This window comes from Strongylocentrotus purpuratus, unplaced genomic scaffold (genome assembly GCF_000002235.5).
Source record: "Strongylocentrotus purpuratus isolate Spur 01 unplaced genomic scaffold, Spur_5.0 spur5_scaffold_21, whole genome shotgun sequence".
NCBI lineage: Eukaryota > Metazoa > Echinodermata > Echinoidea > Camarodonta > Strongylocentrotidae > Strongylocentrotus > Strongylocentrotus purpuratus.
The window spans coordinates 21253379-21269301 of record NW_022145607.1 but is presented as its reverse complement, the minus strand read 5'-3'; the positions used below and the strand labels follow the sequence as shown (position 1 = coordinate 21269301).

At 38.0% G+C, this 15923-nt stretch overlaps 1 protein-coding gene across 1 annotated transcript in view; it reads left to right on the top strand.

Moving 5' to 3' along the window:
- LOC115928268 (2-oxoisovalerate dehydrogenase subunit beta, mitochondrial-like) overlaps positions 1-15923 on the top strand; it is a 50970-nt gene that overhangs the window by 2499 nt on the left and 32548 nt on the right. Inside the window, 9 exon segments of the mRNA XM_030995333.1 lie at positions 230-307; positions 710-737; positions 739-776; positions 1389-1522; positions 3358-3513; positions 4889-4997; positions 5651-5713; positions 10679-10824; positions 15048-15134. Coding sequence (XP_030851193.1) covers positions 230-307; positions 710-737; positions 739-776; positions 1389-1522; positions 3358-3513; positions 4889-4997; positions 5651-5713; positions 10679-10824; positions 15048-15134 — 839 coding nt within the window.

The following is a 15923-nucleotide window of genomic DNA, read 5'->3' as shown; positions in this document are numbered from 1 at the left end:
AAATATTGTATGTCTGATGTCAATACATTCTTTAATTTATCACTTTGATCAAAATATAATTTTTATGCTCTTTTTGGCTGGTGATTTTGTTTCTTTGAAACGACCTTGTAAATTTGAGAACATTCTCTCGCCTGTGATAACCTGTCATGTATAATTGTGAGTGGTCCCTGGCTATCGGTTCTTCTTCTTACATTTCTTTATTTTCTTTGTTAACTGTTTTGTTCTGCAGGAGAAACAACAAAGATGAATCTATTCCAGGCTCTTAACAATGCCATGGATGTAGCCTTGACTTCAGACTCTACAGCAGGTGATTTTTGTCTTATATTCTCATCGATTCTTTGTCAAGTCATTGTATTTTAAGTCCGTGTATCATAAACAGTAATTGAAAGTAACTTCCAGAAACCAGAAACTTCTGTGAAATAAAGCTTTTATGATTTCATAATTGATGAGAGTGATTTTCACTACAGTAAACAAGCAAATTGCAAGAAATTGAGTTTTGTTAGATGTGATTCATTGAATTTCATAAAAATTAAGCAATTCTGAATCAGAATCACCACAAAATTCATTTTGCAAACATTTCATCCGCCAGAAGGTTTCTGGGTTGACAGTGTTGAAGAAGACAGAAGTGAGCTCAAAAGTTAAATACAGTTTTCAAGCACATCCCTGCTACTTCTTTACTTTGAAATGTTTTGTTTATTTTTTCATCCAGTCATATTTGGTGAGGATGTTGCCTTTGGTGTGTTTCAGATGTACTGTTGGATTAGCGGATAAACATGGTGAGTAGGGGATTACATGTTTATATACATGTACAATGTATGTTCTAATTTGTGCAAACATTTAGGGATACTTTTAGACTGATTTTATGGGGAGGGGTGGGGGAGGAGGAGGAGGAGGAGGATTAATCATACTGGGTAAAAAATGTCTTCTGTACCCAGTATAGCCTTATAAGTGCTAAAAGTGTTTTCTTTGAGGGATCTGCAATAATATTACCTACTCAAGCATTCAAGTATATATCCCCCCCCCCCACAAAAGATTTGTGTACATTAATTTTCTTTTTGCTTTTGTATGCAAGCAGGATGGTCTTTGGTAAAATTGTAAATGAATATCTTAACCTTTTTATGTTGAAAGCAAGTCCAAGCTATTTTATAACATATCTTACTGACCGCTTCTAATTTTGATTTACTTGATTGTTGTATTTAAGTATGTATAACCCTACTAGAGCTTGTATCAAATTTAAATGAAATGAAAAGATAGAATCGATTTTATGCATCTTAAATCCTAGATGTCAAAATACCTTGGAATTGTCCTTCTGTTGTCTAATTTTGAGTGGAACCAAATATCAGGTGGTGCTTTTGATTCATATCTTTGATATCACCATCTTTTGACAGGTAAAGATAGGGTATTCAACACACCACTCTGTGAACAAGGTATCGTTGGCTTCGGCATCGGCATGGCGGCCGTGGGAGCAACCGCTATCGCTGAAATACAGTTTGCTGATTATATCTACCCAGCCTTTGATCAAGTAAGCCATTGACTACAAAATGTTCTCATTCTCATCGGCCTGATAGAGGGACTACACGGGTCTTTAAGTTTTAGGCAAGGGTTAATTAGTTTACAAAAGCAACACAGGTCATTTAGAGTTGAAAAGTAACTCACAGGGGTCCCAGTGCTACCATATTCCGTGAAATCAGGGGGGGGGGGTACTGGAAAATATGTTTCCTCTCCTCTAGTTTGGGATAGGTCTTGGAGTTTGAGAAAAATATCTATCAGTCATTTGAAAAATCAGGAAATTTCATTGCCCCCCCCCCCCCCCCCCCAAAAAAAGTAGTCAGTCTAGGGACACTGATTTTCCGCGATCACGGAAAACGGACGGAATTCATGGAATTGACCATTTGAAACGGAAAATGCAATTTCGAACGGAAAATCGCGGAAAACCCCTTTTACCCCAAAACTTTTCATTTTTCAAGAAGAAAATCGTAAAACTTACACTATTTTGTGACCCGTTATGCAGTTAAAAAATATTGGGCCTCAAATCATGGTTAATAATTCCGAATATTTAGCAATATTCGTCAGATTCTTAGGAGACCGGGCGCTGCCATTTTGTTTCGCTCGACCAATAGAGATCATGGCGTAAAACACGGTACAAATAGCAGCGAAACAATCTGAATATGCCAGCTAGGCGCCTAGTATTACGTAGACGTAATACTAGGCACACACACGCCAGTAGCGGGCGCTACGTGCGGCGAGATTGTACACACGCTGTTGTACAGTTCGAAAAAGGGGCTGGCATGTGCGCCTAAAATCGATCGATCGCGGACATGACAGCCAAGACTGAAAATGTTTTCGTTGACGTCGGTACTACTCAGCATTTCCGTCAAGAATATGTTGTGTTCTGATACATTCAGCTGACTTTAGTCTGCTAGTCTAAGTTCGAATTTGAAGTTGGTAAATCTAAACATTTGATAATTTTTTGTAGGTCTAGCCTAGACTCTAGGGCCCGTAGGGGTCTATATTTTCACTAGTATTTTGCATCAAGTTTATCCAGTCCCGTCCGTATGTTTTGAGTGGTTATCAGTGGCTTGTCAAAGGTGGCGGCTTTAATAGAACTTTTGTACCCTACAAGTTCATGTTTAATGAAAATCTTATGTAAACGGAATTTTAGTTTTTTCATGTGTACAAAGTCTATGGCAAAACGGAATTTCCATTTTTCAGCCCATCTGAAACGGAATTCAAGATTTTCTGAAACGGAAAAAGGCCATTTTTTGAAACGGAAAATCAGTGTCCCTATGTCAGTCTCCTACATATCATGTTCAAACAGTGGTCTACTGAAGATAAGCTTAACTGGGTTTTTCAGTGTATGAAATGCCCCCTGTTTATTAACAATAGAATTTTAAACAAAATCAGAGAAAAATCTGGGAGTTTTGTTTAATGAACTTGGATTCTTGGATGAGCATATTACAGATTTTTTTTTAATTCTTGGTATGAGGTGATAAAAGACTTGCTATTTGCTAGGGATGTTTTTCCTTACAATTATTTTTCTTTCCCTTTTTCAAAATTAATTATTACGTGATTGGTTTTGGCTGTTGTTTTCTTGAGTTGATATCACTTTATAATACACTGTATGTCGTCATTTGAAATTTGCACAATGTACCTTGGAGTCATATTTCAAACACATTGATCAATAGCAATTAAAACAAAAATTAATTTCCATTTGTATATCAGGATTTTCCTCCAAAGTAACTATTTGGTTTCTTTTATTCTTCCATAATTAAAATACAACCTGTAATATTTCGCTTGGTTTGTTACTGCAGACAATTTTCAAATATATAATTTTCCTGAACTCCTGATTTCTTTCAGATCATCAACGAGGCAGCAAAGTTCCGGTACAGGTCAGGCAACATGTTTGACGTCGGAGGTCTCACCATCAGAGCTCCGTGGGGAGCGGTCGGGCACGGCGCCCTCTATCATTCACAGAGTCCAGAGGCCTTCTTTGCACATATCCCAGGAGTCAAGGTAAACATTGACTGTGCCACTGACTAAGACTCCATTCACACTCACTTAAAAGTCTGAAAAGACGTTCAAGCAGAAAGCAACAAATTGATAATTTTCACGCTTTTTCTCTCTAAGGGCCCGTTCAGGTATCACACGGCTAAAAAATGTGATGGATTTTTGTGCTGACGTAGAGTGTAATACACGTTATGTTTTTGTAGCATATAAGACAGAGCTCATTGAGTGCACGCAGGACCTATGTTGCTCACACTGATGTAATTAATTTGCACGTAAAAAACGGAGGATCTAGCTTTTTGCGGCTGTCTGACTAGTCATATCTGAACAAGCCTTAAGAAATAATTCCTGCGCTAAATATAGCTTCCTAACCCTTTGTAATTCATAATTTATAGTTTATTGATCCAGCTGTTCCACACAGGAATTCATCTTAGATTAGTGTGATAAAAAAATTGAACAGAAAGGAAAGACAATGTACTGTACAGGGTGCTGCAAAAACAAAAATCTCCATTTGCCCAGTCAGCATCTGTCCAAGTTTGATTTCAAACCCACCTTTTGTTGCAAAGCATATTTTTCATAAACTGACCCAGCTACATTGCTGCTTCCCCACCCTGCTATATGCTGGGTGTTCACCATCTTGGTACCTGCTTTGCCATCAACTTAGGATATACTGATTTGTAGTGATTTTCATTACTTCATTTCTTTCTCTCTGCCTGTCTGTCTGTCTCTTATCCTTTTTCTAATCTCTCTATCTCCATATTTCACCATCTTGCTCTCTCTCTCTCTCTCTCTCTCTCTTTTCTTTCTCTGTTACTCTCTCTCTCTCTGTGTCCCCCTTTCTCTAATCTCTATCTCCATATTTCACCATCTTGCTCTCTCTCTCTCTCTTTTCTTTCTCTGTTACTCTCTCTCTCTCTCTCTCTGTCCCCCTTTCTCTAATCTCTCTATCTCCATATTTCACCATCTTGCTCTCTCTCTCTCTCTCTCTTTTCTTTCTCTGTTACTCTCTCTCTCTCTCTGTCCCCCTTTCTCTAATCTCTCTATCTCCATATTTCACCATCTTGCTCTCTCTCTCTCTCTCTTTTCTTTCTCTGTTACTCTCTCTCTCTCTCTGTCCCCCTTTCTCTAATCTCTCTATCTCCATATTTCACCATCTTGCTCTCTCTCTCTCTCTCTCTCTCTCTCTCTTTTCTTTCGCTGTTACTCTCTCTCTCTCTCTCTGTCCCCCTTTCTCTTTATCTCTTGCTCTCACGCTCTCTTTCTCTCTGTATCTCTGTATCTCTCTCTCACTCTTTTGTCCTCTCTCTCTCTCTCTCTCTCTCTCTGTCCCCCTCTCTCCTTCTCTCTTGCGCTCACGCTCTCTTTCTATCACTCTTCCATTCAGGTTGTAATCCCACGTAGTCCCATCCAAGCCAAGGGCCTGTTACTGTCTTGCATACGAGACCCAAATCCATGTATCTTCTTTGAACCTAAAGTACTCTATCGTGCAGCTGGTGAGTATCCCTATCTTAAAGGGAAAGGGTCGTCAGTTTCCATGTGCAGTAGGTCATAATTCGCTGACACCAGACTTGGTGGAAATAAAACTAATGGGTGTACAATTCTCGCACGCAGCAAACCTGTGATCCCATCAAGATATAACCCATAGTCTCCCATATGGTCTTCGATAAGGGAAATGTAAGATAATGACTTTACCATATGCGGCGATTGGTGGAACATTCAGAGCATTACATCAGACCTGTTGGTAAACAAACTGAAGGCTAATCTTGAGGATTGACAGCACCTGTTATTGGGTACACACCCGAATGGTGTCGAATTCCTCATGAGAGCCCACAATATGTGTGCTTAATCTACATTTGCTATCGATCTCCACCTGGGCGTAGGTATCAGTGACACATATGTGTTATATATCCATCATATACTATATATTATTTTGATATTTTTGTCATTTCTTTCCCAATTTAAATTCTTTCATTCTCCCTGTCTCTGTCTGTCTGTCTCTGTCTCTCTCTCTCTCTCTCTCTCTCTCTCTGTCACTCTCTCTGTCTGTCTGTCTGTCTCTCTCTCTCTTCTCTCTCTCTCTTCTCTCTCTCCCTCTTTCTCTCTCTCTCTCTCTTTCTCTCTCTGCTTCTCTCTTGATGTGTTACAGTTGAGCAAGTCCCAGTCAAGGATTACATGATTCCATTGTCAAAAGCAGAAGTACTACAAGAAGGTAAGTCTTAACCCATCGACTACTGAATTCTCTAATTCCCACAGGCTTAATACAGGGAAAACCCAGTAACAGGTTAATATGATGAACTTTAACCCTTGACCCCAAAATTTACAGAACACATCCATAGCTTTACCGTAAAAGCATTTTTCTTTTTCGTTGTCCAATTTCATTCGAGTTGGTTAGGATTGGTTTTGTCACCTATCTTTTTTTCATCAATGTTTTTCTCAGATTACGGTCTTCCCAATTTTGCTTAGATGAAGAGTAGATTGACCTTTATTACTTCAAAGCATTTCTCGTGAAGTATGATTCAAAACTTGCTATCATCTTATCTACAAAATAGTTTAAACGATGATAGGAAGCTAGATTATATGGGTGGTGGCAAGAGTACAAAACTCTGCTTGAATTGCATCTCCTCATATGTTTGGAGCCGGTATGGTGATAACTTTTAATAGAAGGATATGAATTAATGCCCTTCTTGCTCGGAACAGACAAATCATAGGATTATTATTTCTTCAGTATGAATTAAAAAAACATTTATTGTATAAATAAATGGATTTCAAATTCTTGTAGCTCAATAACAGTGGCCATTTTACCTGATTAAAAAAAAAAATCATTTTGTTCCTAACATATTAAGCTCACAATGAAGACATATATGATCTAAAGACTGTTCTAAAGGTTTAGTATGTACATGTACTGGGGCAGGTCTAAGCTATTTGGATTGTGACGTACGGGACATTTAGAGACTTTAAACAAGAAATAACAACAGATGAAATTATTTATATGGCTATCTTTTGGTATGAGTCTGTGGCTATTATGGGCTAGTTCATTTGTGGAAAGTTTTAGTTCTGACCAATTTTTTAATTAATTTTAAATGTAATTAAAAAATTGGTCAGAACTAAAACTTTCCATAAATGAACTAGCCCATAATAGCCACAGACTCATACCAAAAGATAGCCATATAAATAATTTCATCTGTTGTTATTTCTTGTTTAAAGTCTCTAAATGTCCCGTACGTCACATTCCAAATACATGTAGCTTGGACCTGCCCACTGTCAAACCTGTCTATAGCGACCGCCGAGGGAAACACAAAAAGTGGTCTTTGTAGACAGGTTCCTTTTATCAGTACATGTTTCAATGAGAAACCATTTTCAAGGGGAACAAAAATGTGGTTTTTGTAGACAGGATCCTTTAGTACATGTTTCAAAGAGAAACCATTTTCAAGGGAAACAAAAATGTGGTCTTTGTAAACAGGTGGTCTTTGTAGACAGGTTGTCACTACAGTAGGTTTGAGTGTAGTACCTGTAACAAGGCTCCAGCAATGTCATAGGTTTTATGTCATCAAGTGAACTTTGCTACATAATCACTGAGAGAATATATGTGAACTACAATTACAGATAGAAAGATTAAATAAGTGATTTCGACTTCAAAGATTTTCCGACATAATTGCTCCTGTCAAAATATAACAATAGCATTTACGGTACATGAGCAAAATATGACATTTTTGGTATTATTTTGTTTGTTATCTCTGTGCTACTAAAGATGTGTTTGTACAGTAAGTGTGGGTGTGATGTCTAATTGATATATTGGGATAGGGTGTGTGCAATGACATTGATACAAAAAAATAATCGCTATCACAAAAATCGACACAAGAGCCAACACAAGGGTTCGTTCACTCACGATGTGATAAATCACAACTGTTTTAAAAAAACGTTTAAATGGTGCGTGTTGGTTAATAAAGTAGCTGCGCACAATGTACGTACATGTATGTATCTTAAAGGTAGTGTGTCCCTTTTGCAACCAACATCAAATTCTAAAGTAGCTGCGCAAAATGTATGTATGTATCTTAAAGGTAGTGTATCCCTTTTGCAGCCAACATCAAATTCTGTATAACTTGCAGGAATTATGAATATGTCACGTATGCCCTATCTGTGAAATTTAAACGTTAGCAGTGTCCTAGTATTCAAATAATGCAAGGAAACCCGTTTACTTTCTAGACTTCACTGTCGGACACTATTGAGTGACTGACTGACTTCTTTTTTTCTTGGTAATAATATACATAAAATGAGCTTAAAAGAGTACATGTACATGAGCATTTGTCAACGTCGATAACCCACTTCTTGTAATAGCCAAAATTAAACTGATTGAATCTTTACGCGACACAAAACTCATGACCATTCGGTACAAGGGTCTGAAAATTAGACTATTTAATTAAACGAGCACGCTTGTTAAATTTGATTCAACATTTAATGGTACCGGGGTTCTTATTTTCCCACAATTTTTTTTTGTCAAGCCCTTTTGTTAAAATCAGTATTATCTTTCAAATGCCGTTGGAATTTAACCTTTTCATTTTTTGGCCTGCAAATACATGTAGGACCTACAGTGTAGTACCTTTAAGAGAATCAGAAATATGAAGCAAATTATTTTGCCTCAGCGGTTTAACTTGTTTAAATTGTGAACGAGGCTTCAGAAAAGATACAGCTAAGTCAATTCCCTGTCATTCATTATAGATTAGATGCAAACATGTGGCTCTTTCACATGATAATATCTCATGTTTGGTTAATAGATTAAGCATATATTTAGCACTTGTCCGACACACACCGTTTTCATTAAAAAAATTATGTTTACCATAGTTAAAAAATTAAGTGTTTGACTAATTCAGCACTTGTCAGACACAAATCACTTTTTTGTTTGAAAATTATGTTTGGTTAGAAAATGAAGTGTTGCATAAGAAGTGTTGCATATTTCTTATTTCGTAATTGACATTGACTAATGTAAACAGACATGAGTGCTGTACAAAAAACCCACTGTTGTTGCTGTAGTAATTGTTATTAAGACAAAACATGATATCCTTGTACACTGTAATTGTATATATTGACATTGCAGGTACAAAACTTTGTCAGGTATATCCTTGACTGGGTCTTAACTACATGTATTTGGAGTGTTACAAACTTTACTGACATGTCATTTGTGTCTTGCATATTAAAGGTGTAAACACAAATCTAAGTCAAATTTTTTTCCCTGTTTTGTTGAGATTTGTTATGAAAGGATAAAGAAATGACATAGAGAAGTTATAAACTATCATTTTAAAGAGCAGTTTGAGTTCCGGGTTCCATTGCGCAAATTTAACATTGATGATGGTAACTTTGCCATTAATGGTAGCTTCCATGAAAACCTTGATTTGTTTGGCTGTTAACTGATGTTGTCATAGTTGTTAATATTGATGGCAAAGTTACCATCAGTGGTAAATTTTATGCAACGGTGCCCTGGGGGGTGTTTCACAAAGATCCCAAGTAGAACTTAACACTAAGTTAAAAATTATGGACAGCCATTGGAGTCTTAAAATGAAATATATTCAAAAGCAGAAATTCAAGTATTTTAGACTTTTTATAAATTCTGCATCCAGAACATGAAATCTCCTTGATGATAGAAAATATGAATGATTTGAATAAACAATTAATGCCTTTCAAACTAACTTTTACAAATTATTTTCAAAGATGCTAATGGCTTTCCATAATTTTTAAGTCCAACTTAGAGATAAGTTCAACTTAGGATCTTTGTGAAACACCCCCTGGAATGATTGTGTAGCTCTCAAAATTTTGAAGTTTATCAAAGTAGTAATGAAAAGGAGGATCACCTGTGAAGTGTCTTCATATTCCAAACATAACAGATTAAAGTGTAGTTTGGACCAACTTATAATGGCACAAGTGTATGCTTAGTCCCATATACCCACATATATGAAGTGCTTTCACTTACATGTATGTCATTTTCAGGAAGATTGTTTTGTTTTGTTTTGTTTTGTGTATATATTGTGCAGTTGCGAACAATAGCCACTTCAGCTATCAACATATAATTGCTGACAGCTAGTCATACTGGCAGTCCCTGTAAGGAGAGCCTCAAATAGGCAAATCAAATTCATTTGCTGCAGCTGAGATAATGTTATGTTTCACTTATCCATTCAAAACAAAAGTAACAAAACATTTCTTACACATTTAACATGAGAAATTATTGGATCACACAATTAAAGAATGTGGAAGTGTTTACTTATATTGGAGAAAAGAAGTGGCATTGCAAGACATAAAAGCAACTTCATGTACATCTATTAAAAATTGATCATGACCCTATATGGAGAATAATATGATCATCATAGTGATCCAACTCGCCCTTAGTCCAGAATTTGGCAGATTTTATATTAATGTCCTCTCCAACTACGGGATCTCCCCCTACCTGCTGCAAACCAAAGATGGCCTGATCCACAATGCATTTGCTCAATGCTATTTTCACTGGGCGTATAGATTCAGGTCAACATGCAATCTTTGGCTTACAAGAGGTATGAGAAGATCATGTTGAAGATATTGTTAAAATCTTGTTTGATGTACCCTTGAATCCCTGTCAAGGCTCTTCAATATTATATGATTATTAGTTGTATAAAGGTTTTGAGACAACCAGAAAAATTGTGATATCTTGCTCTTTGAGCAGAAGTACCAGGATGATTGTGCAGTAGATTGTCAAAATCCCATGATTTGGTGTGCGTAAATGAGTTTAAAAAAAGGTGAATGTGCTTGCAATACGCTCAGGCTAAGACAATGGATATATGTGCGCAACCTTTGCTAAATATGGATAAGGACTAACAAGAAAAATTTGCTGTGTGTGTGCAAGTTAATACAAAACATAAGGATGTTATGGTAAGAATTGAGATACTACATGTAGGTTTTATACAATTAATAATAATAATATTGAATGGCTTTTCTTTTGTTAGACACTAGGGTATATCGCTCTCGCTTTGAGAATATTTTACTCATGCTGACTTATGCAATATGTTTTTCATTCGGTTTCTGAGAAATACCCTTGTATCCTTCTGAAGGCCATTACATATTATATGATAATAATAATAATATAATAATAAAAACGGTGCTTATAAAGCACTTACCACCGAAGTCTCAAGTGATTGTTATTTTCTTTTTGCAGGCAGTGATGTGACCCTGGTAGGATGGGGTACCCAGATACATGTCCTGAGGGAGGTTGCTCAGATGGCCCAAGAGAAGCTTGGAGTGAGCTGTGAGCTCATCGACCTGGTCACCATCTTACCCTGGGACAAAGATACTATAATCAAGGTAAACCTCCTTCCCCTTCCTGTTTCCCCCTCTCCTGTCCGTTCCCCCTCTCCCTCTTCTCCCTCCTACCCCCGTTACCCTGCCCTTCCCCATCAACCTTATTACCATCTTAATACCATGGGACAAGCATAATATACCGGTAGTTGAGCTGAACAAATGTTCCCCTTCCCTCTCTGTTTCCCCTCTTCTCCTTCCCTTCTCCCTCCTTCCCCCATTACCCTGCCCCCTCCCCTATTAAAGGGAAAGTCCATCCCCAAAATAAGTTTGTTTCGATAGAGGCAGAATAATAAGAAAATCAGGTGAGTGAAAGTTTGAGCAAATTCTGAATGAAAATAAGAAAGTTATGAATTATTGAAGTTGTGATCAATCAAATACAAATTGGCAACTCTGTGACTTATTATACGAGCTCTCCTTCATTTGCTTTGTGCATAATATTCCATAAAATCATGTTTTCTTCGTTATTGATGACAGAATATATATTTGTTCCTTGCAGGGGGAGTATAGAAACATATTTGCAATTATTATATTTAGGGTGCATGTATGGTTGAAATTTTTCTTGAGGGAAAATGAAAATTTTAGATTTTTTTAGTACTGAGCAAATGGAAGTTGAGCTCGCATGATACGTCATAGAGTTGCCAATTTGTGTTTGATTGATCACAACTTCAAAAATCCTAACTTCCTTATTTTTAATCGGAATTTGCTCAAACTTTCACTGACTTGTTTCTCTCATTTTTCTACTCCTATTAAAACTAACTTAATTTCAGGGTGGACTTCCCCTTTAACCTTGTCACCATCTTAATACCATGGGACAAGGATACTATAATCAAGGTGAACAATGCTACCTCCTTTCCGTTTCTGTTTCCCCCTCTTTTCCCTTCTCCCTCCATTCTACCTCTCCCCCTTCCCTTCTCTCTCCTTCCCCTGTTACCCTACCCCCTCCCCCATCAACAGTGTTACCATCTTACCATGGGACAAAGATACTATAATCAAGGTGAACAATGCTACCTCCTTCTCCTTTCTGTTTTCTCTCTTCCCCTTCCCTTCTCCCTCCTTCCCCCGTTACCCTGCCCCCTCCCCAATGACATGGTCACCATCTTACCCTGGGACAAGGATACTATAATCAAGGTGAACAATGCTACCTCATTCCCTCTCTGTTTCCCCCTCTTTTCCCCACTACCCCCATTCCACCTGCCCCCCCCCCTTTCCCTCCTTCCTCATTACCCTGCCCCCTCCCCAATTGACCTTGTCACCATCTTAACCTGGGACAGGGCTACTATAATCAAGGTGAATAATGCTACCTCCTTCCCTTTCTGTTTCCTGCTTCCCAATACCCCATCCCACATCTCCCCCCTCCCCTTCTCCCTACCGCTCGCCCTCTCCCCCCTCCCCTCATCCAAGGTGAACAACTCCACCCCTTCTTCCTTTCCCCTTTCCCCTTCCCACTTCCTCCTTCCTCCTTCATTCTTTCCCCTTTTTAACAATTTTATTTAACAACTCCCTTTTAAACAAAGACGTTGATTTACATGGTACCAAAATGACGGCTCTAAGGTTCAAACTACCAGCCGGGTAAGCTGGGCAAAGCAGTCATTGCGACTACGGTACAAGCTGGCAACACGATGACATGAATTGCATACACATCCTCAAGTGAGAATTCTCCAGTGGTCTTAGTTTTCCTATCAACCATAAGATCACTCAGGGTTTAAAACTCTAAATAAACTTCAAGTTTTTGAAACTGCGAGTATGTCTCCACGGTCCGTAACCACATGATAGCCTCAGTGTTGAATCTACGAGCTAAACTTTAAGTGAACAGACTTTCGTGTGAACCTAACTAATGTGATATGAGATTGCAGTGAGGTCAGGGCATGTGACATGTAAATCCTATAGGCAGTCCTCAATGTGATATTGATGCTGTGTACATTTCTCTATATTGCCGCTGTTAAAGTAAACCCTACCGGCAGCCCTCAAAGTGATATTGACGCTATTTACATTACTTGAAATAGATTCTCTATTGTTTATTCTGTTGACCCTGGCTTCCTTTGTTTTATCGAGATGTGATAAGAATTATAATGGTTTTGTGGTATGTAAATATGTTTTTGTTTTGATTTAGTTAATAGCTTGAAATTGCTGTCTCTTTCTTTCCCTCTACATGTATGTCCTTCTCTCTATCTGTTTCACTCTTTCTTTCTCTCTCTATTTCTCTCTCTCTCTCTCTCTTCTCCCTCTTTCCCCTCTCTCTCTCTTTCCCCTCTCTCTCTTTAAAAAAAAAAATCATGATCGGAAGAATGTGCAAAATCTTGAGAGATCCACTATGCGTGTATTTAAACAAACTGCACCATTTGCCAATTTTATGTTCTGCAAAGTGACAATTTAATACCCAACTACCAAAGACAATCAATTGCAGGTGCATTCCACAACACCCAGTAGCTTAGAAGGCCTCAAATTTACAAACATGGGCATCAAAACAATGTGCTCCTAGAGGTAACAATTGAAGACCATTGTTTTATATAAAGACGTTATTGGCATGGGGCCCAAGAACGTGAATGATGAATGGTGAGAAAAACAGTTTTCGTTGTTTTGAAGCCTCAAGCGGACTGTTGATATTGGCTGACATTTACAGAATGAGATAATACAAGACCTTCATGTATTAACAAGTAGATCAAATTGGTCTTCTTCTTCTGGCGCTGCTCAGTGGCTGCCGGGCTCACGATCGATTGGGCAAAAAGAATTTCCGTTTCGGTTTAATAAAATTTGGAGTGGACTATTAGGCTATTATTATTATTATCATTATTATTATTAAATTGATATTAAATGTATCAGGATAATTACCCCCTCAGTGGACAATCAACACCCAGAAAACTACCCCCAAGGGACAATTACCCCAACCCCTTAAAAATTCACCCCTAAGACCTAAGACAATTACCCCCCCCCCCCCCCCCCCCCCCTCCGGGCAACCAGCCGAAGGACAATTACCCCCCCCCCCCCCCTCCCCGAAAATCCCCTCTGAACAGACGGATATATTCAATGAACGCCTCTTAAAAGTACCCTTTTGTGCTTTATTTGTACACTTGTACATTTGGTAGAAATTCAGTGTTTTTTAACACTCTCCTTTAGCTTCTGTATTTTAATTACATTGGTCTGACCACACCTTTGTTACTTCTCTTTCCCAGTCTTCCATAGTTTCCATAGTACATTTCTCTCTGTACATCTCTCTCTTTTATTCTCTCTCTTCCTCTCTCTCTCTCCTCTATCTATCTCCCCCTCTTTCCCCCCCCCCCCCCCCCCCCCCCCCCCTCTCCCCTCTCTCTCTCTCTCTCTCTCTCTCTCTCTCTCTTCCCACCTCTTCCCATCTCTCTCCCTTTCTCTCTCTCTTTCTCTCTCTCCCTCCCTCCCTCCCTCCCTCCCTCCCCCCCTCTCTCTCTCTTAAATGTGTAATTTTGCACTGTGTACATTTACATGCATATTGCATATATATATATATATATATATAGTTCCTTCCCAATATCACGCTTAGATTTTGATTACTGTGATTCAATAATGCAGAGATTATTCAATAAAACATTTTCTAAAAAACAAACAAACAAAATATTTAAATTGTTGAGAATTGGTATCCATTCATCCATCTCATAATAATTTATCAAATTTTCATATAAAATAAAGATTCTAATTTGTTTGAAATGATAATTGATATAATGTCTCGTGCACAATGCCTCTCTTCACTTCAGATTAATTGAATTTTATTGATTTAAGCAAACGAGAGAGTGTCAACATTCATCGGATATGCCATCATCGATTGACAGCTGAATAATCTTCATGCGACCTTATTTCATTGACCTTCATGTTACTATGAAGCCTGTACAAACGACTCTTTATAATTATCTTTTATTGTTAAAAAGGTCTTATGATATTTTCTGCATCGAGCAAGAAAGGTGTTACCTGATCTCATACCCTCTAACACAGAGTTAACAATAACACTCTTTTCATTCTCAACCGCTAAACAACACTCAATATATCTTTAGATATATTTTCTTTTTTAATTTAGCTTTAATTTTTTTTTATAATTTTTTTTAAATTTCTTTTGTTTGTTTGCTTTGGATTTTTTGTTTTTTCGGGGGGGGGGGGGGGGGGGGGGGGTCTCTTTGGGCTATTTTTTAGTGAGGTCATGACAAAAAGAGTGGTAAATAATCATGTTTTCATCCAATTGTTTATGGTATCTTGTATTGCAGTCGGTAGAGAAGACTGGTAGACTACTGGTTGCGCACGAAGCACCAATCACAGGAGGGTTTGCATCAGAGATTGCCTCCAGTGTACAGGTGAGAAAATATCCCAACCTTCAACGTTATTCCAAGTGTTCATTGATTCATTCATAAAGATTATCCTTGTATAATCTGCTTTCACTTAAGTATCAATGGCAATTGTGTGCCTCAAATATTGGAGCATGGTCATGCCAATATTAAGGATATATTGACTCCTTTGAGAGGCATAGTGGTTTCTATAGAGTCAAGGGAAACTCACAACCTGCTATGACCCCAAGGCGCTTGCGCCGCGGGGTCATAGCAGGTTGTGAGTTTCCCGAGACCCTATAGAAACAACTATGCCTCGAATATTAAAAGCAGTCAATATATATTTTATATACCGAAAAAAAGGAAAATGTTGACTCACCCATTTATTTTACTCACCCAGTATTTTGCGATCGAGACTAGTACACAAAATGGCGATCGGTCGTCTGCGCTGCGTGGATTGGTAGATTCGTCGCCTGAATGCAGCGACCAAAATCGAATTGCACTCAAACACCGTTAACGGTATTGCGCATCGGTCATCGCACAAAAGAAACTTATACGGTAACACGTAAACCAAAATGGGGATCGCAGCAAAATGACGTCACGTTTCACAGCCATGGAAAAAGTGCTATGAAAAATGGATATAAACCGGTAGAGCCGGGAAAAATGACTATGAATTTCAATTAGCGGGCATGGTTAAGAACATGACTGCATTTTCAACCAATCAGAAGACAGGATTAGTAAAGAATCTTAAAATGAGGTATATATTTGAATATATTTGCTATGAAATGTGGATAAAGTACTGCACATCCACTTCTTACA